The 27,046-nt window shown below is 38.2% G+C and overlaps 2 protein-coding genes and 1 long non-coding RNA gene across 4 annotated transcripts; 2 read left to right on the top strand and 1 right to left on the bottom strand.

Moving 5' to 3' along the window:
• Positions 1–6,802: 6,802 nt before the first annotated feature.
• On the bottom strand, positions 6,803–7,520 carry LOC116203330. The gene is made up of 2 exons (XR_004156243.1): positions 7,200–7,520; positions 6,803–7,091 (listed from the first exon to the last, which is right to left on the bottom strand). It is a non-coding gene; the product is annotated as an uncharacterized LOC116203330 (long non-coding RNA).
• Positions 7,521–9,075: 1,555 nt separating this feature from the next.
• Positions 9,076–14,350, top strand: LOC116203911 (phosphatidylinositol glycan anchor biosynthesis class U protein-like). 2 transcript variants are annotated; one of them, XM_031535887.1, is made up of 14 exons: positions 9,078–9,332; positions 9,434–9,481; positions 9,567–9,627; positions 9,764–9,796; positions 10,073–10,197; positions 11,105–11,239; positions 11,793–11,869; positions 11,989–12,206; positions 12,515–12,571; positions 12,703–12,871; positions 12,991–13,048; positions 13,122–13,207; positions 13,292–13,348; positions 13,846–14,350. In XM_031535887.1, the coding sequence occupies exons 1-14, from the start codon at positions 9,182–9,184 to the stop codon at positions 13,942–13,944; spliced, it is 1,374 nt and encodes a 457-aa protein (XP_031391747.1). In that variant the 5' UTR covers positions 9,078–9,181; the 3' UTR covers positions 13,945–14,350. The 2 variants fall into 2 exon arrangements, with proteins under 2 accessions (XP_031391748.1, XP_031391747.1); XM_031535888.1 differs by lacking the exon at positions 13,292–13,348 and having other exon boundaries at positions 9,076–9,332.
• Positions 14,351–14,778: 428 nt separating this feature from the next.
• Positions 14,779–20,524, top strand: LOC116203910 (probable serine/threonine-protein kinase SIS8). Its single transcript, XM_031535886.1, has 14 exons — positions 14,779–15,531; positions 16,239–16,626; positions 16,782–16,898; positions 17,302–17,854; positions 18,221–18,261; positions 18,350–18,418; positions 18,501–18,601; positions 18,750–18,828; positions 18,938–19,036; positions 19,122–19,190; positions 19,277–19,326; positions 19,616–19,697; positions 19,797–19,891; positions 20,173–20,524. Exons 1-14 carry the CDS (start codon positions 15,263–15,265, stop codon positions 20,270–20,272), a joined length of 2,112 nt encoding a protein of 703 aa, XP_031391746.1. The 5' UTR covers positions 14,779–15,262; the 3' UTR covers positions 20,273–20,524.
• The last annotated feature ends 6,522 nt before the right edge of the window (positions 20,525–27,046 follow it).

Genomic DNA, 27,046 nt, shown 5'->3' with positions numbered 1-27,046 from the left:
ATATGAGCACCACATCCGGTATCTAATACCCAAGATGTAGAAGTAGTAGATACATTAATCTCTATAACATGGATACCTGAAGTGGAAGTCTCACTTCCCTTCTTCTTCTTCAACTCTTCCAGGTATATCTTACAATTCCGCTTCCAATGTCCAGTGTTGCCACAATGGAAGCAGTAATCATTCTTCGCCACCTTGGCTTTAGGCTTCAACGCACCCAAGTCAAAATTGGATGCACCTTTAGCCTTCTTGCCTTTACTCTTGCTCTTGCCCTTTCTTTTGGTCCCTTGGACCATTAGAACGGATGTCCCCTTGCTGATATCATGCTCAGCTGTTCTCAACATGCTAAGCAGTTCAGGCAATGGTTTATTGTAGTCATTCATATTATAGCTCATAATGAACTGACTATAACTGCTGGGCAGCGACTGTAGGACTAAATCTGTGGCCAACTCTTGACCAAGAGGAAATCCCAGTCTTCCCAGAGTCTCAACGTACCCAATCATCTTGAGTACATGAAGACCCACCGGGCTACCCTCAGTCAACCTTGCCTGAAAAAGTGCTTTAGAGATCTCGAATCTCTCATGTCGGGCCTGCTCTTGATAGAGCTGCCTGAGATGCACGATCATATCGTACGCCTTCATGTTCTCGTGTTGCTTCTGAAGCTCCGAGTCCATGGTGACTAACATGAGACATCCGACGTTTACGGCATCATCATGATGTTTACTATAAGCATCTTTCTCAGCTTGGGGGGCATCGTCAGGCGGTGGCGCAAGAAGAGGTTGCTCTAAGACATATAGCTTCTTTTCTTGGGTGAGAACAATTCTCAAGTTTCGATACCAACCAAGGAAATTATTCCCTGACAGTTTGTCCTTATCAAGGACGGATCGCAAACAGAAAGTACTAGAAGTGCTCCCTGCCATGGTAACTACCATAGAAATATACAAAATAAGTATTATGACACAACAATATTTAATGAGGACTTTATAAATATTGCTCCCACTATTTATATCAAATCAATGACCCTCAACATTGATTCAGAGAATATCATTCTCATAGTAGCTCAAGATCCATATCTCACCAAGCTCTGAGTCAGCGAGGGCTGATTCACCCAGAACTGGCTATTTAGGTAGGGAACTCACTTTCCCAATTGCATCACATGCAACTCTTGATTAGTTGGGTGAATAACTCCTTATTCAAATCTATCTTATAGATCGATGCCCAACTACATGCCTCTGAACTCCTAATCCTATTAGGCTTGCTCAGTTAAGTCCGACCCACTGGTAAACACAACGTCTTACTAGGATAGGTAAGGGCATCCTGCGAAGGCAAGGTCTACACACTCATCGATCTTGGTCTTGACGAGCGTTACACGGTGGAAGGATATGGACTTAATATTTTGAGGGATTTGATTAACATTTAATCGACCTCACTATACACTATTATGTAACTATTACATAATAGTTCACACGTATAACTATTATACTAACACAACTAGGACATAGTCCATGTCTAACAGTCATGCACCGCAAATATCAAACATAATCATACCAGTACCAAGCATAAAATCATATTTTATGCTATTATCTACTCAGATTCTAACTAGCTAGTCTCTGATACCAATTGCTAGTTCCACGGGGCGCAACGGAAGCGAAAAGGAACAGAAATTCAAAATTTCCTACCCGTGAAACTAATTCCAAGACCTACTAGAAGAATAAGAGTAAATAAAAACGTACCTGGAATATTTAAAGTTGTCGACCGAGCGTCCCACGCGTGACGCCTCTACTGGAATCCACACCGACTTTGTCGACGAGTCTTCGAGATCGGCGGTGCTAGCGACCAACACTCGAAAGAAACACCGATGCGACACCCAAAATTTTCAGACTAATGGACCTAATTTGAATTGAACAATTCAATTCAAATTATTTATATTAAAATAAAGCATACACACATGTATATACGTATATGCTTATGCATGCATATATATATCACATATATATATATCCACACACTGTCACATATATATCTTAAAACCTTTCAGCTATATATATCTATATATATAGAGCTTGGGGGGACGAATTTCATGTCCCTGACCGGTGTGGGACAAAGTGAAATAAGGATCCCAATTGTGTATGTATATATATATAGTCTGTCATTCATTGCCCCCTTTTTATAAGAGAAAGAGCGGTGACGAAAACGTAAACTCCACCGATCTATATATCTCTATATATTTTACATACATACACATTGTATCGTGTATCAATGATGTCCATTAATCTAATAAATCGAATACAATTAATCGACAAATTTAATCTCATTAAATATCCGATTAATCGATCGCACCATAAATCATCTAATCTTTATTAGACGATTTTATTGTTTCAAAATATCCCGTCGATTTAGTCGTCGTGTGTGACCCTGTAGGTTCCCAATTACGTTGACAGTAATATCAAAATCTCTATTTCAATATTACAAACAGTGAGCGGCATCTAGCAATGCATCACTGTTACTCAAGTAATCTAAAAGTCAATTTCTCGACGAACCTCGTGACCTATATTACCGTGTAATATAATCCATTGTCCTCTATATCTCTATTGAGCCCAAGGCATGGTCGATGACATCCTTGTATGGCTCAATATCTCTCTTTCTTGGTTTACCGGGTAAGTCTATCAGAACAAATGAGCTCGATATCATTATATCGACTCATTTGGGTATGCATACACTTTTAGACTTAACCACCAAGTGGCCGTGAGATATCGCTCCCGTTTCGTAGGAGGGACAAATCCTATCTTGATCACTCACATTCCTCTCCATGCTCTGTGATATACCCAATAACTGTCTTTATAACCATCCTGTTACAGTGGCGTTTGACAGTATCAAAGTATATGACATTACATGTAGGAATCTATGGTGACCTCAAGTCAAAGGACCATTACACTATAGTCACTTTGAGATATGCTAATGACAGTCACGTAACAACCCATGTAGCAATCTCATGGCGGATCAGTCCTATACACATTACTCTTAATGTATACATGTGGTGTGATTTGATATCTCCATATCCATGACCTATGAGATTTGATCATCAATCAACACTTACACTAATCTAACCGTATTATCGTTGTCCTAATTAACGATAATACTTTGACTATGGACATTTAGGAATAATGTTCAGTAATTATAGGATCTCACAATCAAGTCACACTTGATGCCTATTGAACCTACTATTCCAAGGACATTATTGTGTAAAATCATATTTAGCGCAATCTACACAATAACAGATATGCCTCGTAATATAATGAAATACATGTCATATTACAGAACTGATGATAGATTGCATCTAGGGCATACACAAATTCCCAACAAAAAGTACCCGGACTGTCACTAGTTTAACCACTGGAGCAAATGTCTCGGTGAAATCGATCCCTTCGACTTGAGTAAATTCCTTGGCAACAAGACGGGCTTTGAACTTCTCGACACTTCCATTAGCATTTCTCTTGCATCCTATGGGTTTTTTATCAGAAGGTATTGGCTTAATCGTTCAGGTTTTATTCAATTCCAGTGCATGAATCTCTTCATTCATGGCATCACGCCAACGAGGATCTCGAAAAGCTTCCTTGTAAGACTCGAGCTCAACATTAGAGTCTAACGCAGCAGTATATGCAAGATGTCGGTCAATAAACTTCGAATATGATAAGAAGTGCTCAAGGGAAGTGGACTTACCCGAGGAGGACGAAGGAGCTGGTGAGATGAAATGGGGGGAGGAGGGGTCGAATAATAGCTGTGTTACGCACGAAATCCTTCAAGTAACAGGGCGGATTACGAATTCTTTCCGAGCGACGAGATTTCTGCATTACCTCCGTTCCAGGTAAAACCGAAACCAATGAAAGCCCTTCTTCTGTAAGAGAGTTTGGTTCTGTAAATTGTGAAATCGTTGTCTCGGAAGTTAAACCTCCAGTGGAAAGCTCCTGTGACAAATTCTTTTCTGTTGCAGGTGAAGTCGAAGCAGAAGAAGGTTTCTATTCTGTAGAAGGAACCGTCTCTACAGTTTGAGGAAGGCAAGTTCCTATATGGGGGGAAAATCTTCCAGAAGGGTGCGGAAATCTATTGAATTCTCTGTGGGCCGATGCCATTTTCCTGTTCTGTATGGGCTGTGTGTTTCTATGTGGGCCAACGCTGTCTGGGCTGCGATATGTTGGTGAAAAGCAGTCAGCCCATTGCATTGAATTGAGCCAACTTCTTTCTTCAACGGGATGTAGAAAGGAGCCTGGTCCAAGGGAATTGTCCGATCCAGAATTAAACTCCTCTCTTCCTCATGGTTCGGTTGAGGCGGGAATAAAGGGGTATCCCTTGAATTGAGGTCATGTGAAACTCGATTATCTCGAGACAAAGGAAAAATATCCTTATAGAATTACACCTCTCGAAACAAATATCTCTCGAAATTGTATATCATAAAGACGTCGTCCTCTTTTTCCATATGGGTATCCTACGAAAATGTATTTACGCGACCATTCCCCAAACTTATCTCTATTTTAAGGCCGATGATTCGCATAGCATAATGAGCCAAACACCTGTAGATGTGAATAATCAAGTGTCTTATTGAACAACACTTCATAAGGAGATTTACCCGATAAATCCGATGTTGGTGTGAGATTGATTAAGTATGCCGCGGTGGAGACACATTCACCCCAAAAGCGAGTAGAAAGCCTGGCTTGAAAAAGGAATGATCTAACCACGTTGAGGATATGGCGATGTTTTCTTTCCATACGCCCGTTCTGTTGTGATGTGTCTGAGCAAGATGTCTAATGAATTATTCCATTCTAAAGAAAATACTCTTGTAATTCCTTGAAAAGGAATTCTAAGCCATTATTGCTTCGAATGATTTTGACAGATTTCTCAAATTGATTCTTCGCTTAGTTACAAAAACCAATTAACTTCTGTTTAGCTTCGGTTTTATCACACAACGAGTAAAGCCATACTGCTAGACTAAAATCATCAACTACTGTAAGGAACTAATAAGCACCCGTAATCGATTTAACTCGATATAGTCCCCATAAGTCACAGTGAACCAATTGAAATAAATAACTTGGTTTATTAATACTGATAGGAAACGAAGAACGAGTCTATTTTGCTTTATAAGAAATATCACAAACTTTGTCCTCAGTTTTATTCGAATCATATGCAAGTCCCTTGAAATTAATTCCTTTTGATGGGTGTCCCAACCGCTTGTGCCATAATTCACTGTCCTCATGAGTAGCCGGTGAAGCAAAGGCCGATGAAGACACGCGCCTCAAATAATAGATCCCCCCGGATCGTTCACCCACTCCAAATGTCTTTCTCGTGGCTAGGTCCTATATCAAGCACATATCGGTGAGAAGTACCACTCGGCAATTCAAATTAGATGATAACTAAGCAACTGAGATCAAATTGCAGTGGAATGATGGAATTACTAAGACTTCATTTAAAATGAAATTATCCCAAATATGTATTTCTTCAATTTGAATGGCTTGAACAGATTACCCGTTAGGAATTGTAATCCAAAAATTATGAATGGGTCGTCTGGACTTAGATAAGAGATTAGTCCGGCCCGTCATGTGGTGCGATGCTCCCATATTAATAATCCAACTATCACTTGGATAGAGTGAAACAAAATTATTACCAACAAGAGGCTCGGTGGTCTCATCTTCATTTCCCTTCATATTCATAAATTTCTGAAACTGAGCCAACTGAGACGGAGAGAGCTCGGATAGTTGATTGAACTTCCCTATTCGCTGGGCCGACTGTCCATTTGTCTGGACAGCATTGACCTAGGCTTGATTGCCCGTTGGGTCGTATGGCCTGGAATTACCGTTGGCTCCTCTCCTCATCTGCTTGTAATCTATCTGTTTCGTCTTCCCTTTGGCATTCCAGTTCGTTGGTTTGTCCTGCAGCTTCTAACAGGTGTTTCGAACATGACCGACGCGATGACAGTACTCGCAGAACGGGCAACCATTTGAACGGATCTATGGCTGGCCTCCATCTTCTTTTACAAAGAAAGTTGTCGCATATGTTCCTTTCTCATTCACATGGGATACAATCTTTTGCCTCTCCTCATGTACAACCATGCAGTATATCTTGTTAAGAGAAGGGAACGGCTCCATACTCAAGATATTAGATTGTACCATACTGAATTCGGGGTTGAGCCCCATAAAGAATTGGTAGGATTTCTCCTTCTCCCTCTGCGATGCATTAGATACTGCAACCTCACAAGTACAGTGAGTCATCTTGAGAAAATTCTCGAGTTCATCCCACAACCTTTAACACCGAATAATACTTGGAGACGAATAGCCATTCTTGCTTCATAAGACAAATTTGAGACTTGAGTTTATAAACTCTTGTTTCATTACCTTGGAAAAACCTTTCTTTGAGATCTTCCCATAGATTCTTTGCGTTTTGGATGCAGGCAAAGCTGGGCTAGAGCTCCTGATTGATAGAATTGGACAGCCACGCCACCATCATATAATTGCAAGTAATCCACTGCTAATAGTTGGCATCCCCTTCATTCGGCTTCTGTATGGTTCCATTGATGAAGCTTATCTTGTTCTTTGCTACCAGTGCTGTCCACATAAGTTTCGACCAAGTGAGGTAGTTCTCACCATTGAGAATGCACGAGATCGGTTGATTTCCTAGTCCATCAGAAGAAGACACAGTGTAGGGAGATGGAGTGTTGGAAGCCATCGAATGATTGATGACCAGAAAACGGATATCAACAATAATTTGATCGGTCTCAAGCAAACTTTGCTCTAATACCGTGTACAAAACAGAGAACTTTATGAATGATTTTGTTGAACTTCATTGCTATTATGTCTCTGTACATATAGCCATAAGCTAGAAGAAAAATCAGGAAAAAGGGCTAAATGTTATAAGTAATTGATTTGCCACCTATCTATCCCATAATACAATACCAAGTACAAGGAAACAAATCGTGAAAATCACGGGAGGTTATCCATAATACCCCTGATTTGGAAGCTGCAAATGTTTTTTTTTTCCACCTTTCCGCAGGGTGTATTCCATAGTGAAGGCAGGCTGAGCACTCGGCGAACAAGATGAAGGCAATGCTTCAATTGGACAATGAGAGCATAATTTGTGAGGTCAACTTCAACAAATGTGGAGGATTTGCAATCGGAGAACAAGGAGGGGAAAGAATAGCACAATCTGATTCTTACCTCTGTTTGTGGACTGCTGAGATCGATTGGATTATTTTTTTGTTCCATCTTTGTTATGGACTGATTAAAGAACAAGATGGTCTGATTAATGAATAAAGGATTATCAGTTGAGGGATGGGCAAGGCATCACCGAAGCTTTGAAGCGGCGATTGAGGAGGCGATTTACCAAATACCATCGAAGAAGATCTTTTATCTCTCTCGACATATATGTGCGAGCTTGAGCAAGTCCCAGTTTTTCTTTTTTCCTTTTTCAACGCATCAGGCAAGGGGGTGAGGGCACCTCCTCCGATGACCTAGAACTGTCGAGGGAGGTCTCTTGTACAGACAAACACCTTTTTCTTTCTTTTTTTTTTTTGGATGATTTTCAGTTTATTTCTATTTATTTAATTAATTTCTTATGTTAAATTTTATGCCATGTCAAATGCATATTAACAACCACGTAAGTATCGGGCTAACAGCGTCAGTTAGGAATTCACATAATGTACTTGATTGTAACATTTTTGAAAACGTGTGTAGTCGATTGTTGTAATTTTTTCTTTTTATACCAAAGTGCTACACCTTTAAAACTTGATGTATTCCCAGAATAATTAACCCTACTTATCATGATAACAAAACTATTTTACTGAGTTTTGATTTTTATAGATACGTGATTTTCTATTTCAAATCTATAGGTGGCTTAGATTATCAACAGTATGGGGTTGGAAATAGTTTTCCTTGGCCACGTGGCCAAGGGAGAAGCACGGCACATATCTCTCTCTGCTGGAGCGGAGTGACGCACTATGCGTCGGGCGTCCATCCCTCGGCAGAGAGAAGTGCCTCTTTGCAAAGAGACGGGACATGCCCAATCATGAGGCCCACTTGGTGGCTCATGTAAAAAGCTATTGACTTTTTTATTTTTTTAAGTGCAAGGCTTTTATTATCGAAAAAATTATGGGACCACGATGAAGACTCAATCAGAGACCACCATTGGAGTTTTGAGTCTTTCATTTTCTTGGGTGTCTCTTATTTATATGTATCTATGTGGTGAAATTCGGGTCCACATTAGAGACTCATGGTTCCATTGTAGATAGTCTTATTAGTAATTATTACAATGTTTGTCATACTAGCGGCAATCTATTCGTGCTAGGCGCTAAAACCATATATGAGCAAATTTGAAAATCAAATAGTATCAAAATACTCTATATTTTTTTCGAAATTACTTTAATTAGGTTGCGGGATTTTTTTTTTAAAGTGATGTAGGTTGTAGAGCTCATTATATTTACATAGTCGAGGAAAATTAAAAAGAAAAAAGCTCCCATAAAATTGGCTGCCAAGATCATGTGGGAAAATTGCAGCAGAGCTATAAAAAGTTTTGAAAAGTATTACGATTGGTACAAAAAAAAATTTTCACCAACAGTATAAAAAGTTTAAAAAACGTAACAATTTACTTCATTCCATCAATTTTGGTTTAACAACGTCGACTTTTGCCCATGTGGCAGATGATGTGTCTCACCGCTCCAATGTGGTGCAAAAAAATAAAAAATTCATTTTGTAAATTGTTAATAAGAATAAATAAAATAAAATCCATTTTTTTCTCCTCTCTCTTTTCTCTCAGTTAATTAGAGTAAATAAAAAAATTGGCTTTTCCAATTTGTCTATCTCTTTTTTTTTACTCTGTCTATTTTTTATATCTCATTAATTTCTTCTAAAAAGTAAAATTTTAATGTAAAATTGGATGGCAGGGCATAAGCAAACGAAACCTAGAATGCTAAGGATGAAGTCCGAACGTGAGGGGAAAAAAATGAAAAGGAAAAGGTTTAGAACCAAAGTGAAAAAATGACCAAAGTTTGAGGACCCAAAGGGGCTTTTCCCTAAATACATCGATGAGCCGTTCCATTTTCTTAGCATCCCGGGTCTGATGTCCGCACGCCGTCGTCTCTAACCTCTCTCCGGACACAGCTTTCAACTGCTGCAGCTCTGCTCCGGTAGACGCAGAGTCGGAAATGGAGGAGGAGAAGAAAGGCTCGACCTCAGGGTTTTGGAGATGGGCGATTGCATCAGTTCTCTTCAGGCTCATCCTCGTCTTCTTCCCCAAGAACCTCCACCTCTCCTCTCGCCCCGAAGTCTCCACTCCTCTGACCAGTCTCCGTCGCCGTATACTCTCTATCCGGATCCACATTCAGTTATTTCATGCACTTTGACCGCGATTTCCCGATATCTCTCTGATTTATGCTCAATTTTCGTGATTTTGTCAGTCTCTGAAGGCTACTGGTTGAAGCAGTCGTCCATGTCTCCCTACGCAGGTTCGCTTGATGTCCCGCTTTATCTTCCTCGGTCTATCGGAATTACGATGGATCAGCTAAGTTGGGTGTTTGCTTCGATTGACAGGATCTATGTACCACGGTTCTCCCCTGTTATTGTCAATTTTGGGGCCTCTTACTGCTCTAAGGTACTGAGAAACTTGGACTAGCCTTCATTTTCATTGACAAGTTGCAGACCTGCGATGCTTCACTTATGTTATGTACATTTTGATAATTGATTTCACCGGAAAGTAAATTATCTCCGATAGTGTTTTCCTGGTGCAGAATTGAAGGACAACCGGAGCATCTTCTCTGTGGGTACTGTTCTTTTCCTGATCTCCTGATTACCTTCCCTTCGATTAGTCATTGCATAAATTGTTAAAGTAGAGGCATTTCAAGTAATAAGGTCGTGTGGAGGCATTTCATTTATTTGTTTTGAACAAAGCATAGTGATTTGTTAACTTTATAATATTGATTATTTTTTAGCTAAATTTGTATGTACACCAGTCCTATTCCTGCTTTGTCGTTTACATATTCAGGTTATATCTCCGATTTAGTGCACACACCGTATGAACACATTTTTTTTGGGTATAGTTTGTTTTTCATACTTGCAGATATTGTCAATGCAATGCTCATCCGAGCAACAGGGCAGTGTCTCCAAATGGCATACAGTCAGAGGTTGAAAGCTTTGGACCTTGTTAAACTGTCAGCTGCTTCAGGTAATTCGATTTCTATAGAGACTTTTAACTGGGTTTTTGGTCTATGATCTCCTATGTAAAGATACTAGACAAGTGTAGCTAATAGATGTCACCTAAAGCTGGGATAAGTAGACCCATAAAGGGAAAAAAAGAAAAGGACTATGGCGGATTTTTAATACTGTTTTCTATGTGTATTGATTTTAGGTATTTTCATATTAAGTTGTGCGCTATGAATTCATGCTGACTCTTATAGGTGAGAAGTTATTTACCCAATGAATTTGAATATTATTGACATGATCTTTATAAGAAGATTACCAGAAAACATGAAGTTGTAGTGGCCAGTTGATGTGATTATCTGATGATGCCGAGGAACCTGGTGGAAGGCGTTTATATGGATTTGTAAAGTCCTAGGTCATGCAGTCTATTTCTGTATTTGATTAAAAAAAATTATTTGCAAGAAAAAATCCAACTTCATTGACACTGCAAAGCAATGAAAGTGTCCTCTTTTATTGCCTCTACGATGCATTATTAAGATTGACAAAGAAGTCGTTTCCAAGAAATGCACTGATGTCACATTTGGTTCGATATAAAGGAAAGGAAGCTGCACTCAATGGCCATACCAAATTGGATAAATAATGTCTATTCGTTTCCATTCATTTCTCTTTTCTTCATATAAATTGTAGCATAACATGCTTCCACGTGGTCTTTATACACTTTTTAATTTGTGTTTTTGGACCAACACGGCCTTAGTACACTGAAACTGGCAGTTTGGCTTGATTTTTTTCCTTGATTATTAGTCAAAGAATTTTCAAGCAGTTAATTTAGATAAATCTGCTTTTCGGTCATTATTTGCCAGCCGGCGACTTTCAGTTTCTAGTTGTTATTATTTGTTGACTTGATGTTAATCTCCACGGTTTTTGTATTTCAGGGACCATACAATCTGGAAATCTTGCTGCTCTGGTCTATTTATGGAATCCTTTCACAATAGTTGCATGTGTAGGTCTTTCCACATCTCCGGTTGAAAACCTGGCTACTATATTATCCCTATATGGAGCCTGTACTGGTAAGTATCTTTGGTTTTGCAAGTTCTTCAATGTTTTTGCTTTTTTTTTCTTTTGCCTATCTTTTAATCCTTATCAACATTCTTAGTTATGCTAAAATTTGCAACTTATTGGCTAGTTTGCTTTTACAATGAGATGAATGGGTTCAAAACCATGACCAAATTTTGAGATATTACTCTCAAACTTGCATATTTGAATCTTGCTTTTGATGATTATTCTACAACACTGTACACTAGTATGTTTTAATTGCGTTGAACCATGTGGAAGTACTGAGGAGAAACTGTTCCAGTTCAATGTTTCGTGCAAGCCTCTATGTCAAAATTATTTCTTTATCTATTTGCTTCCACTCTTTCTTTTCTTGTTAATTTTTTTCCCTTTATGATAAAATTGTTCCTTCAGATAATAAGCAAATAGACCCGTCACTCGATGAAACGGGGATGCTTTGAGTATCGGAAACTGAATAGAGATGGATATGCTCACTAATGGATATGGCAGATCTAATCCTTAGTATTATCATTTTCCATTTATTTTGTCTGATCATTGTTCGAATTGCAGGTTTGGTTCCCTTGGCAGCTTTTGGATGGGTCATAGCAACTCATATGTCTTTGTACCCAGCAATTCTTATTGTCCCAGTATGATTCTTACCTAATTTGGTTATCTGAATTATCGTGAAATTATTTCTATTGTAGTTTCTTTATACTCTTTTTCAATGCAAAGCATATCTTTAACTTCGCGCTTTCCCCTTCATTAGGTAATTCTTTTGTTGGGATATGGTCCAGATGCACCTCCTAGGAAAGTGTTTCTGCAAAAGGAATACAAAAATGGGGGTCAGTCTAATGTTCAAGTTATTTTCTCATGGAGACAGCTTGTGCATTTCGTGTTTTGGTCTATTATATGGGGAACGTATGTTTTGGTTCTTTGTGGCATTTCTGTAAAGCAATATGCTGGCCTTCAGGAGATGATTAGAAGGTACTTTTCAATGCTCTGTAGTATAGCCATTTTACTTGGCATCACTGAAGTGTAATATTGAAAGCTTGGACTTGTAGCATTGTCTATTGATGCAAGCATATAATTATTAGTGGAGATTATGGCGTCACAGTGAGCTGCTGATATCTACTGAATTAGATAAAACTTGGATATAAAGAATGCATTGGATGCTCCTTTTTAAGCTTCTTATATACTCCTTGACAAGTTTTTTGCATAGCAAGAAATCTGTGACTGCATTCTGATACATCTTCATTTTCTTATAGTCTCTTCGAACTTTTCCGGTTTTGCAGGACATATGGCTTCATCCTCACTGTGGAGGACTTATCTCCAAATATAGGCGTTTTATGGTGCGCCCGGCAAATGTTTTTCTTTTCCTTCTTTTTGGATGAATCATTTTCGCAATACTTAAGCACTAATTTGTCTGTCCTCTTTACTGTTAGGTTTTTCTTCTAACTCATCAATTTGATATAAATTGCAGGTACTTCTTTGCAGAAGTCTTTGATTTTTTCAGGAGTTTCTTTTTTATTGTCTTCCACATGAATATATTATTCATGATATTGCCACTGGCTATACGACTAAAGCACCGCCCTGCATTTCTGGCTTTTGTGTATATAGCGATAACTGCAACGTTCAAATCCTACCCTTCTGTAAGTATTTGTGCCAGTGTTTCTCCTCAACCAGAAATATTGCTACTCTTGAACTGTGGTTATGGGACCAACTCAATTCTGATATTAAGGATTAACTCTCGTCTACCTTATTTGATTAGGTCGGAGATTCAGCGCTGTACTTCGGTCTGCTGGCTTTGTTTGCAAATGAATTAGCAGGCTAGTTTAAAAGAACATTATTTTATTTTATCTGGTTTCTGTATTCTGTCTCATCTTATTTTTTGTTGTGCAGATATTAAATTCTCTTTCTTCCTTTTCTGTGGATACATCGGGGTCTCACTGCTGAGCCCTGTCATGCACAACCTATGGATATGGAGGGTAAATCTCCTTTGCTGCTCTATAAATTTAGATGGATTCATATATAAACACTTTAGACCATGTCTAATCCAGAAATATTTTCAGGGCACTGGGAATGCAAATTTCTACTTTGCCACTGGGATGGCCTATGCTTGCTTGCAGGTTCATCATATCTGGTTTTTGTATTTATTTTTTGTTAAATGTTAGCCCTGAAGCATATGATGAAAGAGAGGTGAAAAACAATTTCAGCTCCTTCATACATATGAAAATACATAGGATGAGTTTGAGTCCGAGTACCTGATAAGCTATTTCAGATGTCTTCTTCTTAGCCTAGCAAATAGAAATTTATCAATTTCTTCAAGAACAGCTCAATTAAGTTTATCTAGGGAGCAATATGCCTTAAGGAGATTGGTGCAGGTTGCTAATTGCCCAGCATATTATTCACTCTCTTTTTCTTGAAATCATTCTTTTTCTCCCTAATCAACAGTTATATTTATTACTCCCAAACATATCATTTCTCTCTTTTCTTGAAATCGTTGCTTTCCCCCGAGTCAACAGCTTATAAATTGATTCATTTTGGGGGATTCCAATTATTTATTGAAACCAGGAGGGAAAAACAACTGTATCAACCGTGATAATATGGATTGGGTCTTTTTCAGATAATATTGGTAGTGGAGAGCGTGAGCGCCATGCTGGATCACGACAGGATGCTAATGAAACTGGTGGCTGCGAGAAAGCATGTCGATAGCAAATCTTAGGGCTTCTCCAACATGAATCATCCCGTTGTTTTGTTCGAGCATCTTGTTGTTGCCTCAGAGAACGGGAACCAGAACTGCAATTTGGTTTTCGTGTGGCAACTGTGTGGAAGCTTCCGTTCCGAGGAGACAAAGGCCCGAATGAGCTCGAAGAGATAGTTTCCTATACGATTTTCCGGGTATGGATAATGGTTGATTATGTTAAAAGCTCGCGAAGATTGAGGAATTGAATGTGCACGTGTAGGTCCTTTTTGAGAGAATCGATTGGAGAATACATTTTGATGATATAAACGTTTCAAAACCTTTAGGTCTTGTTGGACAGAACAGAGTGGGCAATACATTTTGATGATGTAAACGTTTCAAAGATGTTCGCATTTCATTGAAGTCTCAAATGCGCCATTACTCTTCAGTCTTTTTCCAATTTAAAGCTTCAAAGCTATATGGAGTAGGACGTGATCATGTAGAAGTACATTGCTTGCGATAGCCGGGCTAAACGCAAGACATTACTCTTCAATCTTGACTTAGCCCTATCTAAGTGCGCAAGCAAGCAAACGTATTATGATTTCTCTACTTTTCATAGTGCCACCCACAAAAATTGATATTTCATAGATTGATTTGACGTGACACGCCCAAGGAACGGTCCTTGAATACTTTAATTCTTCTTGTTTGCTTCCTTAATTGATTCTTTTCCTCTATGTAGTATGTACCCCAGGCCTCTACTTAAGAGTCCCCCACCATAATCTTTTCATGGACCCGTAGGACATATAAAACAAACTCGATAAAGTAGTAGTAATGATAATAATAATAATATCGTACGCCAGGTAGATGAGTAAAAGCAACCTATAAACCAACCCCGCACATCAAACCTCGAGTATCATATTCCCATGGCCGCAATGTCACTGATGTAATTAAACCCCAAACCCGGGGTCCTATTTTCAAACCTCATCCCCCCATTCACCGATCAAATAGCAGATCACCTGAAGACGCCGCGGCCCCGCAGGCATTGCCAGTGACCCTCCGCAGCAGCCCCTTTCCGGATCGCGATCAGCCCTTCTCCCCTCCTCCAGCCCTACACCTGTCCGCACCCGATTGCATACCCGCCCAGCCTCGTCCACGTGTCACGCACTCCCCCTTCCCTTCATTTTCCCCCAGAAAAAATTATAATTTAAAAAAATCGATAAATTCATTATTTTATTATCCAACTCGACTGGAGGAGGAGCTGACCACCTTTGCAATAATAAAATTAAATAAGGCCGGGAAAAAGGAAATCCGGCCGGACGATTGGGGGGAAGTATGCGCATTGCCCACCTCACCGCTTCCGATGCGCTCCACGGCCGGAGTGGGAGATCCGGCGGCGGGCGGTCAGTACAGTGTCCTGGTGGACCGTTGCCGGATGCTGGAGGCGACCCAGGCTGAGCTTCGTCAGCAGTTCAGCGAGCTGCTGCTTGAGAAGGAGGAGGAAGGGGACCTCCCCGGCGGAAGACTCATTCCTGGCTACTTCTCCGGCGGGAGCCCCTACCGGAGCATCCTGGAGTCCATTGGCCACGCTGTCCACGTCTGCTCTGCCTCTACTGGGGAAATCGTCTACTGGTACTTCACCGAAAGAAGATATAGATAAAGTGTTGCTAGAGGGAATTCTATCATTCGGGTGGCTTTTTCAATGAATTCGGTCGCGAAAATTATGATTTTGCTTTGGCCTTTTCGATTGACTTCTTTAAAAGAAGCTGGCGATTTGATTTACGAATTTATCCGGAAGAAGTGTATGGTTACTGTAGGATAGGGGGAGACGGCACATATATAATTGTTCTATTTATGTGGATATCGAAGCACTTCGCCATTATTTGAGTTACGATCATTAGTTTTCGAGTTAATCGGCTACAATCTGTAGGCTTAAATCGGGTTCGTATTAATCGGAGATTTTTATTTTGCTATTTATAGATGTTTTGTTACTCGTGGAAATGCCACGTTCACAAAAAGTGGTGGTGTAGTTTAGTTATGCTAAAGAACAGAACACACAGGATAAAAGAGCCAGAATTTCTATTTTGGGAATACCATGTGAGCGGTTGATGGTTCGAATTTTGGACGTTGAAGCTGTTTAGTATTTTTCCTCCAAACATTTTTTCGGTCGTACGGCATGTAATATGAAGGCCTTGGTTTCTCTATTGGTGTCAACGCATCGACTTTTGCTATTACGGATATGTGGGCATGATTCATCAATAACTGAAGCTCTCTCTTGGTTCTTTCGTAAATTTTCAAAATTCTTTTTTCTTCTTTTTTTTTTCCTTGCTTAAATTCAGGAACCGCTCTGCTGAAAATCTCTATGGATGGAAAGACTATGAAGTCATTGGGAAAAGAATGGATCAGCTACTGGTCAGTGAGGAACGCCGCGCACATTTTCAGAATATTTTGGAACAATTGAGCCCTGGACGACCGCTGGCAGCTCAGTTCCCCTTCAAAAGGCGGTCCGGTGAAACATTTATGGCGATGACAACGAAAAGCCTGTTGTACGAGGATGGAGAGCCAGTCGGTGTTATCATTGTCTCGAGCGATGCGGCGCATTTTAACAGTACAAAGCTGGTGCCCAAAAGAATTAATCAGGACAGTGCCAATGGACTACCTAGAGGGCTGAGGTTAAAGATTAAGTGGCATCCACGGCTGCAAATTGCATCCACTGTATCCAACCTGGTGCGTACGCCTTGCACTATGCACAATGTCTCTTTCTTTTTTAGGTGTAGGATAAAGTTCTTCAATCTCTATCTTCTCTGTCCTGTCATGTCTTTCACTAGAAAACTTGAAGTGAACTTTACATTCAAACTGTTATCATTTTTCTGACTGATCAGGCCTCAAAAGTTCTATTGCGGAAAAGCGCGGACAGAACTCGTCACGAGTCTGCTGCTAGATGGAATGATGGATCCGATGTCGACGAAGACGATTTGTTGAAGAAACCAGTGAAGCTAGTAAGTATGCATTCCATCCCCTGTAGAATTTTCTTGCATATCGGAGATAAGGAATTAGACACTATTGCGATTACTAGATCAAGTTTATTCCAATGTCCACATTGAAAATTGTAGGAAGAGAGAGGGCTGAAGTACGATAAATTTTCTCAGTTTTTAGGAATTCTGATGATGCCTCTCTTTAATTTGTATATTTTGAAGTAACACTGAGAAGACATTCTTGAGGCCATTAGTATCTTTATGATAAGCTATGAAGAATGGTTTATTAGAATAATAGGATTGCTCCAGTCTGATATTGCAATCACACGTTTCTGCAAGTTGAAGCAATATAGCCTGCTCCAGCCTCTCAGTGTTATGACGCTTTCTGATTTTTTTTTCTTCTGTAAAATTATTTGGTTGACTTTAGACAGAAAATTTCTTGGAGAGACTGCACATTGGGAGAAATAGAGGCTGCATATGCGAACATGATGAAAGTTGTCAACCGGATGGTATTGGTGATAGACCAGAGAACAATCCTTTACCCAGTTTGAAGGCATCAACTTCATCACACGGGACTGTTTGTGTTGAGAAAAGGAAGGAGAACCTTGTTGACAGTAATTCTTTTGTACATGCTTCTGAAGGAGACAAGTCAGTTGCTAATAAAAGTATGGATCAGACTTGCATTAGGGTGTCCGAAAGAGAATGTTGTCAGTGCTTCAGTTTGCCAAAACCAGAAGATTTAGTTGCTAGCAGAGGCAGCAAGGTGTCTGAAAAGATGGGAGGAAATATGGCGTTGCAGAAAGATAGGGAGATGGCGGACAGAGCACAAAGAGATCATGAAGAAAAACAGTGTTCAAGCTCGGGGGGGAGTATTGGCAGCTATGGGACTGCATCCAGCAGAGGCGACAGTGAATTAAGTTCTTTGGTTGATTGTGAGATTCAATGGGAAGATCTGCAGATAGGTGAAGAAATTGGTCAAGGTATTCTTATGGCCTACCTCAGTTTATATATTCCTTGCACGTGCACATATTAATTCGTTCTGTCTTTTCATTCTTTGAATTTTCTCCCTTAGTTTGAGCTTTGTCACTGAGTAAGTCATCCAACCCAAAACTTAGTATCTTGTGTGTGTCACGGAAGAATGTGGCAGTTTAAGTCTACAAGCAATATATCAGAATAAGGTTGCTATGGCTTCGTCTCTCGTTTGATTTAAGGTCGAGGAGGAGTTACTATCTGAGTGTGTAACAAGTAACTTTTCGGGTTTCCTTTGAGGTTGAACATATTCTAAAAGCAGGCTGAAGATTTCAAGGGTTATCATATATGTAATTTCTCTAACGTTGGTCTTTCAGGCTCATATGCTGTGGTACATCGAGGAATTTGGAAAGGATCGGTATTGTTTGTTACTCACTTGGTGCTTCTAGTCATGATAGGAAAAACATAATGATATCCCAGCATTCAGGATTTTGTGTGTCCTTCAGGATGTCGCGATCAAGGTTTATTGTTCGAATGAGTATGGTGAGAAAATCTTGCGAGACTACAAGAAAGAGGTACTGAGAAACTTCGCTCCATCTAACATTGTTCTTGCATGTTTTTATAATGATTTTAGAAAATGTCTGGCTTCGTGTTCAGATTGATATCATGAAGAGACTAAGGCACCCAAATGTTTTGCTTTTCATGGGAGCAGTTTATTCACAGGAACGACTGGCCATCGTCACAGAATTCTTACCGAGGTAGGTTTATTAATATTTTCCGTTCAGTCTACCAGCAACTATCAGAAGAGAACAAAATTGGAAATTGGATGGTTTATTCATAGTTTTGTTCGCCTCTGTCACTTGACTGAAAGATTATTGGTAACTCAGTCATAACTTGTCTCGTCAGGGGAAGTCTCTTCAAGGCTCTTCACAAGAACAAGCAAGCAATAGACATAAGGCGGCGAATGAGAATGGCCCTTGATGTTGTGAGTTAGTCTTTCCCCACTTCTTTTTCAATTTGATGAATAAAAAAAAAAGACCACCTTTTTGCTGGGCAAACTTTTTTAAGTTTCCGTATCAATTCTTCCATTGCAGGTTAGAGGTATGAATTATTTGCATCACAGGAATCCACCAATTCTTCATCGAGACCTCAAATCTTCCAACTTGCTTGTTGATAGAAACTGGAATGTCAAGGTACTTGCTATATGACCAGAGGCATATTTGCACAATATTGATAGTTTACTGATTACCGGGAAGCTAAATGCATGTCTTCCCTCAGGCTGGTGACTTTGGTCTCTCGAGATTAAAGAACGCATCCCTACTAGCTACAAAATCTGGAAGAGGAACTGTAATTTTCTTGATGTTCTGATATATACCTTGTGCTTCCATGTTCTTTTTTATGAGCTTTATCCTTACATCTGCTTCTGGATGCAGCCTCAGTGGATGGCACCTGAAGTCCTTCGCAATGAACCATCAAATGAAAAGTAATTTCTGAAACCCAAGTTTTAGAAGTTTGATTCACTGTTTCGATCGTGTCCTTGAAGCTGTCTAGAATTGCTAGACGGAATTCGAGTACAGGAGAAATCTTATTGTGATATTTTTACACTATGAAAGTTTTTATTTCACTAATATTTCTGTGATCATTATTCATGGTTTCAAATTGGAAAAAGTCGGTACTTTTTTTTTTAAGTTAATCATACTTAAGTCAATCTGTGGTGTCTATAGATTAATTGCATATTCAAGTATATGACGATTTATCTCCTCCATGAGCAGGTCTGATGTGTTCAGTTTTGGTGTTGTCCTATGGGAACTAATGACACAGTCCATTCCATGGAACAACTTAAACCCCTTACAGGTCGGTCTATTTATATGTCTCTCTCCCCCTTTCTTGCACAAACACAAAAGGCAAACATCAACCTATTCAATGTTTAAAAGAAATGGACTTTCTTCAAAGGTTGTCGGAGTGGTTGGCTTCATGGACAGAAGGTTGGACATTCCAGGAGGAGTTGATCCTGAGATAGCATCTATTATCCGAGATTGTTGGCTCAGGTGATTGTTCTACTATTCTCTCGGCCTTGTCAAGAACCAATTGTGCCTTGTCCCAAAAGTGGGACGTTTGCGCCCGTGGCAGGTGGACGATATAGGCCCATCCAAATTCTGGGCCTAAACTGGCAGGGCATAACCCGCTTGGACCCAAAATTTTGAAATATATATATATATATATATATATATAAGTAAATTAGATCTTTTGTTATCGTATTGACTCTTTTGCATTTACTTGGCAAGCTCTGAGTCCTATTACAATTGCGATCTCTGTGAAAATTGTGCAGTGACCCAGACCAGCGGCCATCCTTTGAGGACATTCTCAAGAGGATGACCAGCTTTCTGCAGAAGACCATGGCGGCTTCAAGATCCGAGGAGCCTGGATAGCTGAAAACAGAGGGGACTTTTGTATCAACAGTGTATGTTTTTATTTCGTTTGGTCTCTTTATGTTTGCTGAAGAACTATCTAGTGCCCATACATCGTGTGCTTAGTTTAGGATCATCCAAAAAGGATATGCAGCTTCAACATTCTTTTGTTCTTTATCGACCGAAAGATGAGATAAAAGCGGTCGATATGATCGATGTTCATTTCACTCATGGATGAATAATACTATCTCGGTGCCAATCTGGTTTGGATGACTATAATCAAGCACATACAACAGTTTAAAGGGTCAAATTTTACTCGATGGGGGAGTTTGATGATCAGCTAAGCTGTGGAGCACAAGTTTGAGGCTCGGGCTGTTTTTTTTTTTTTCTTTTTTTTCTTTTTTTTCATTTGTAAAGTACGCGGACTTCACATATAAAAGGATGAGAGTAACATTGAAAATTTTTGTAAGGATGAGAGTAACATTGAAAATTTGTCATTTCTAGTACAATTAACAGTTGGGTTGACACGAGTTACTTGGTATTTCACAAATCATCGAGATTTTGATCCGGAGGAGCCGTACTTTAATAAATGAATTCTATAATTGGGATAGAGTATCGTGCAGTAAATATGAATAATGAAGTCGTAAATGTCTGACTTTGAGGGAAATGTTTTAGTCTAGCGAATGAAAATATGAATCTAGACAGTGAGAGTCATAATTTCACCAACTTGGAACCTTATAATTCCTAAATAAAGACGTGTGACATTGCCGTACTATGCCTCATTTATTTATAAATGTAAATTCGTAGTAGTTGGTGGTCCAACCCAAAAACTTTTAACACATACTATAATTAAGTTATACAACTGTGCAATACTAGTTAATACGTTCGAATCCTCCTTATACGCGTTGGTGCGGCCACATTTGATATACATGTGCATATGTATGTATCTTCGTAGACTATTCAGAAATAAGAAAAAAGGAAAGGAAAAGTGTTTTCATTAGACTGCAAAGGTATTCAGATTTACAGTTGAGGTAATGACTAGAATGTAATGAACATTTATCATTAGTGGCTCAATCTTAACCACAACCGTATCAAATGGAACTATACATGGCATGGGCCTAGGTCTAATCACACACTTCAACTGTAGCCATATTATTGCAATGGGAATCAGTTCAAATCTAATAGGTGCCCCTAGGATTAATCCGCATATAGAAAATGGAACATATGGTTTTTTTTTTTTACGGAAAATTAATGAATGTCTATTGATCACAAAAAATGAATATAAAGGGAAAATGCCTGATAGCATATATTACAGATACATAAAATAGAGCAAATTCACCAACATCACTACAAAGAAAACTACATATGACTGAAGCATATGAAGTAGATATGAATAGAATTGGAGAAATCATTATTGTAGCTGTAATCCGTTCTCAATCTCTTGTAACTAAACTCCATATGAATCCTAGTGAAAACTGAAAAGCAAAGCATAGCACAATCCATATAGAGACCGTTACAAGAGTAGCAGAACCAAGAGGAGTCTTGGACCGGTACCTGTCATATGAACCATTTACGGATCATAACATCTAATCTAATCAATCAACCAATCTCTAAACAGCTCAATTTGTAACCAGTCAAACTAAGGCAGCGAGACCTCTTTAATCGGTTCAAACCAGCGGCTACCTTCAAGGAGCTGAGAACTACCAACAATCAATCAAAAAAGGCAAAGCCATAAAAGATAGATTTTTTTTTTGCGGGCGGGTGGTAAGATCAATCGTACTAGTATTTTAATCCTTTGATATAGCGGGCGGGGATACTATTGCGGGGCGAAGTTGGGTAACCGCAGCAAAGAATCGCCACCGAAGGGGAGGGAGAAGCCGGATGGAATGGAAGGGCGTGATGGAAGAGGGCGCCTTTGTTGAGCCATTGCTGCAGTTCAAGAGCTCGCTATATCGCTTCCACCTCCGCTGCAGTCGGCCTTCACTGTCACAGAAGCCAATGGCATCATCATACTACTTGACATAGTATTAGGGAGACATATTTGGCACTCCGATTTAAGCATTTAATATTTCAATTTAAGTGTATAGTGATTTACTATTTTTATTAGATTGTGCGAAACTGAACATTTGAATTGAAATTATTAAATACTTGAATTGAAAAGTATCACCCATAAACTTGCAAGGCTCAAAAGCATCTCTCTTTCTCCGATTAAAAAAAAGGCATTTTCAAGATAATAAAACCTTATAGATCATACCGATATACGGTGCTACCTCTTGAATCGTTATTCTCGAGTGCGGATCCCGGGTCCACGATTCATATTGAGTTTGACCTCATCGGAAGCCAAAACATGATAGATTTTCTATGAATCTATGATGCAACAAGACGCCTTAGATGTTTATACTTTAACAAGTGTGGTTGGAGTGATCCAACAAAGCCTAAGGTGAAGCCAAATTGCTCGGCATGCGAACACCACCGTAGAATTTCCCAACACACATATATATACATATATATGTATGTATGTATGGAATTGAGTATATTAATTAGGACAACACCTTTTTATTTATTTATTTTATTGGCTAGTAATGGATTTTGGGGCCGATCGAGGTCCTCTTTTTCACGGGAACACTCAAAAAATAGCACTACTACCATTGCCATTGCCATTGCCGTCTCATCAAAAGTGAGGCTAATAAGACGGACTACTACTAGTCTGTGTGTCTAAATGATTATGAATAGGAAAGGGTTCGAAAGAAATCAGAACCTCCCTTATCCTCCTTTCTGAATTAGCTACCCTAGCTAGGGTTCTATCTATTCATCTGATCATCCTAGCCCTGTCATTTTCTGGACTTTTATTTATTTTGTTATTGTTATTATTATTAGTATTGTTGTTATTATTAGTATCTATCAATGATAAAATGAAAAATTTTAAAAATTCATTGGTGGGGAAGGGGATGCTGTTTCTCAAGCAATATGCAATTATGCACGCATTAAATTTATGGACATTGAAAATATGGCCAACTAATCCAATAGCAATGGGAAACATTATGTAGTCGTAGCAAGTTGCAAACGTCAGGAAATACGTCCATATAATACATATATATATATATATATATATAGATTTTAAAAGGTCCAATCTCATTGACCTGTCTCTGTCACCATCCTCTCTTGTCATGTCTGCAGTTGGATGCATACACTCTGCTACCTGTACGATATCTAGTCTGAAGAAAATTTCTGGATCCCGAATTTTCAATCACGGTCTATTACAAAAATTAAGGGTGCGTTTATTTTTTAAAAAATTTCAATCCAATTTAACTCTACTTATTTTTCAATTCAACATCACAATTATTATTTTTTTTATTTTTAAAATTTTTTTAACTATTCAATTCAATTTTTAATATTAAATCATTTCAACTATTTATTACTTTTTCATAATTCAACAATACAATTATTACTTAATTATTACTTTTTCACACTTTTTTCTCATAATTCAACAATACAATTATTACAAACCAATTAAAATCAAAATTCAACCCAACTCAACTCTAAATCCAAGCGCACTCTAATAGTCTGTTTAGTTTTAGACTTGAGTTGAGTTGAGTTTTGATTTTAATTGGTTTGTAATGATTGTGATGTTGAATTATGAAAAAAAATGTGAAAATGTAATGAATAATTGAAAAAAAAAGTTATGATTGTATTATTGAATTGTAGAAAAAGTAATGAATAGTTGAAAGAATTTATTATTAAAAATTGAATTAAACGGTTAAAAAAATTGAAAAAAAATAAAAAAAATAATAATTGTATTGTTGACTTTTGTTGTGCAATGAATAAAATTAAAATTTTAAAATCAGATTACGAAATCAAACGAGTCGTAAAATTCTAATTGGATTCAACTATAGAACCCAAGCATTGTCCCTAATCTAATATCTAATAGCATAATTATGAAAAGTATTGATTTTGAGTGAAACCTAGCTAGGCTATGGATCACCCATTGAGAGTTCATGCATTGCATGCCACATCTTCAAGAGGGAAATTCTGCTCTGTACTTGTCCTTGGAATGGAATATACAAAAAAAGAAAAAAGAAAAAAGAGAGGGTTGGTCCAACTGCTCCTTCCTTTTGTACTACGCATAGAACGCCCATGTTAAATTATTCGTGCATTGGTTCTCTCCAACACCACCCCCCCCCCCCCCCCCCCCAAACCTTCAACAATTAACAAGAGTCCCTTCCATGACAAAAAGCCAGCAGAAGTGAGAAAAATGCCCAAGACAAAATTATTGGAAAAAAAATACGGCAAATTATCGAGATAATTACATAAGAGAATACTTGCTATAAACAGACATCGGATAGGCGCAATTCAATAGAATGATCCATCCTAATACTCGCCCTAATCTTGATTCTCAACATCTTATAACAATTCTACATTGATCCCAATAAAAACTGGAAAGGGGGACCTCGGTGCATGACTTCATGTCGTCAGAGTGAGAGTGTCAGCCATGGATTGAGCGGAGTCGGTTTACATGAGCTCCTCCAGGTTCCAATGTATCCTCTTACCATGTACTCGACTACATACACGACTCTTGCTTAGTAGCTAGAACCACGATTACGCGGAGCGGGAGTTAAGGCAACTAGCTGGAGTCATATTATCACTGGTCTAGCAGAACTTGGTGTTAGAACAAATTAATAAGGTGTAAATTTGATCAAATACCAATTCTATGGAATGGGGAGTGACCGAGTGACCTGCTGAGAGTGTGAAAGGTCTTTATTGGCCAGAACCAAAACCAAAGTGAAATCAAACCATGCACGTTGGCGGGTCAAATATTGAGTTGAGGGTGTATTAATGTAATGGGGCAGAGTACCTTTTTGACCAAGCAAAGACATAAAAATTCCACACACGTGCCATGTAAGCTCCCTAACTGGTCGGCAGTCTACTCCTCACGCGTTGGCCCTCCCTGCTGCCGGCCGTTTATTCACTGCCGGGGGGACCCGCTAGTCTCCCTCTTAAAATTGGTTAAGAAAAAAAAGAAAAAAAAAAGAGAGTTTAGTATAATGATAGTCTGTTATTAATTCGAAATTTAAAAGTTTTTATTTTAATTCATATTATAGTAAAACTTGTGTGTCTTTTTCAATTATAAAGAAAGTTAGTGAATTTAATACAAATACAAATCTTAATAGTTAATAAATGGATATAGTAGTTCAATTGAATACCGAACTCAGAACCCCTTGGTTATGAGGCGACGGCATGTTCCACTGCCTTACACTCTTCTTAACTAGTACACTCTCTTTTTTATTTTTTACGATTATATAGTGTTATTAGAACCGGACCGAAGGGTAAACTGGAAGGGTATGGATTTATGGATTCAATCGGTTGTTCGATAAGTCGGACCGCAAGTTTAATTAAAATAAAATAAATATTTATATTATTAAAAAATTATGATAATTAAAATAGAAATATGACGATTTCAAATAAATGTAAGGATGTGTAAGAAAATGTCTATATTTAATATTTTTACTCCAAAATAAATATTGAATTTTGGTAAGTACTTCAAAGTAGAGTTAAAAAATTAAGAAAATAATGGTGGCTTAGTTGATATGATGTTAATATGGAAAGGAAGAGATCGTGGGTTCAAATCCTCATATAACCTAGTAATTTTTACACTAAAATAATTAAATGAAAAACTCATAGAACCGGTCGGTTCAATAGAATTTTGCTTAAAAACCGGCTGATTTAATGAGTTTTACGATTCAAATCTGACATTTGCGGTTTTAGGCAGATCAGACTGGACATGGTGTCGTTTCCGATCCGACTAGTCGAATCGGCATGTCCGATCCGATTCTGATAATAATGCTATTATATCTATACCACTACAGAAAAAAGAAACATTCTATTAATATAACTTTTATTTTTTGAATTTTTTTCCCAATTTCAAAATTTTAAAAAAAATTGTAACCATTAGAGTATGTTAATTCATCTCCTTTTCCACGCATACTTGTCTTCTAAAGATTTTGTCACTCTTCCCTACGTTCTTAACTGTTTATCCTCCACTTCACGCACCCCACCCCCGTTATCTCTCTTTTGTATTATTTTTACTTTTATTTATTTGGTTAAGTTGAATTTGAATTTCCTAATTTTCCCGGAGCAAGACTGCAAGAGTATAAATTCAGATTATATTATAACTTTGTGTCACAGTTAATGAAAGAAAATTATGAGCCATTGACTCATATGAATTATTTCAAGCAGTTCGATGTTTATTTTTTCATAAGCAAAGTTTTAGATGGAAGTATTGTAAATAGAAAAATTTTACGATTGGAAACGCTTCAAATATTAATGGATTTATTCGACTGAAACTGAATTTATTGGACCCATATGGACTTCTGATTTATAAGATGTACATAAAAAAAGGTCATCTTGTGAAATGAAAAAAATTATTATATACAGTTAATAAAATTCGCGCATTCTCATGCTGATATCTAGTAATAAAAAATAGTGAAAATAGACTATTTCATCTCTCAAACATTGACTTGGCATCAATTTGGCTCCTGATTATTTATAGCATCAATTAGGTCCTTCTCAACCTTAATCCTGAGTAATCAGATACTCCCCGACTTTTGGAAGTAGTCCCCAACTGATTTTTTTTCTTTTTTTTACGTCAAACAATAAAATATAAAGAATATATTACATAAAAAAAAGTATGGCTTTCGCACTTTTTCCTAAATATAACATGATTTTTAGAAAATAACATAAAAATGGACGACATTTATATTAGCTCTTATCGTTACAATTTGACATACCTAAAGGTCG

The sequence above is a fragment of the Punica granatum genome, chromosome 4 (assembly GCF_007655135.1).
Source record: "Punica granatum isolate Tunisia-2019 chromosome 4, ASM765513v2, whole genome shotgun sequence".
NCBI lineage: Eukaryota > Viridiplantae > Streptophyta > Magnoliopsida > Myrtales > Lythraceae > Punica > Punica granatum.
The sequence above is the reverse complement of the archived record's forward strand: the minus strand, read 5'-3'. Positions and strand labels throughout refer to the sequence as shown.

What these genes read in the sequence shown, in the direction of transcription:
- LOC116203911 (XM_031535887.1), top strand. Translation starts at nt 9,182, where the DNA reads ATGGAGGAGGAGAAGAAAGGCTCGACCTCAGGGTTTTGGAGATGGGCG. An exon ending in CTTCAGGAGATGATTAGAAG is followed by an intron (nt 12,207 to 12,514) that starts GTACTTTTCAAT and finishes CCGGTTTTGCAG; the next exon opens with GACATATGGCTTCATCCTCA. An exon ending in CGTTCAAATCCTACCCTTCT is followed by an intron (nt 12,872 to 12,990) that starts GTAAGTATTTGT and finishes TTATTTGATTAG; the next exon opens with GTCGGAGATTCAGCGCTGTA.
- LOC116203910 (XM_031535886.1), top strand. Translation starts at nt 15,263, where the DNA reads ATGCGCTCCACGGCCGGAGTGGGAGATCCGGCGGCGGGCGGTCAGTAC. An exon ending in AATGAACCATCAAATGAAAA is followed by an intron (nt 19,327 to 19,615) that starts GTAATTTCTGAA and finishes CTCCATGAGCAG; the next exon opens with GTCTGATGTGTTCAGTTTTG. An exon ending in ACAACTTAAACCCCTTACAG is followed by an intron (nt 19,698 to 19,796) that starts GTCGGTCTATTT and finishes CTTTCTTCAAAG; the next exon opens with GTTGTCGGAGTGGTTGGCTT.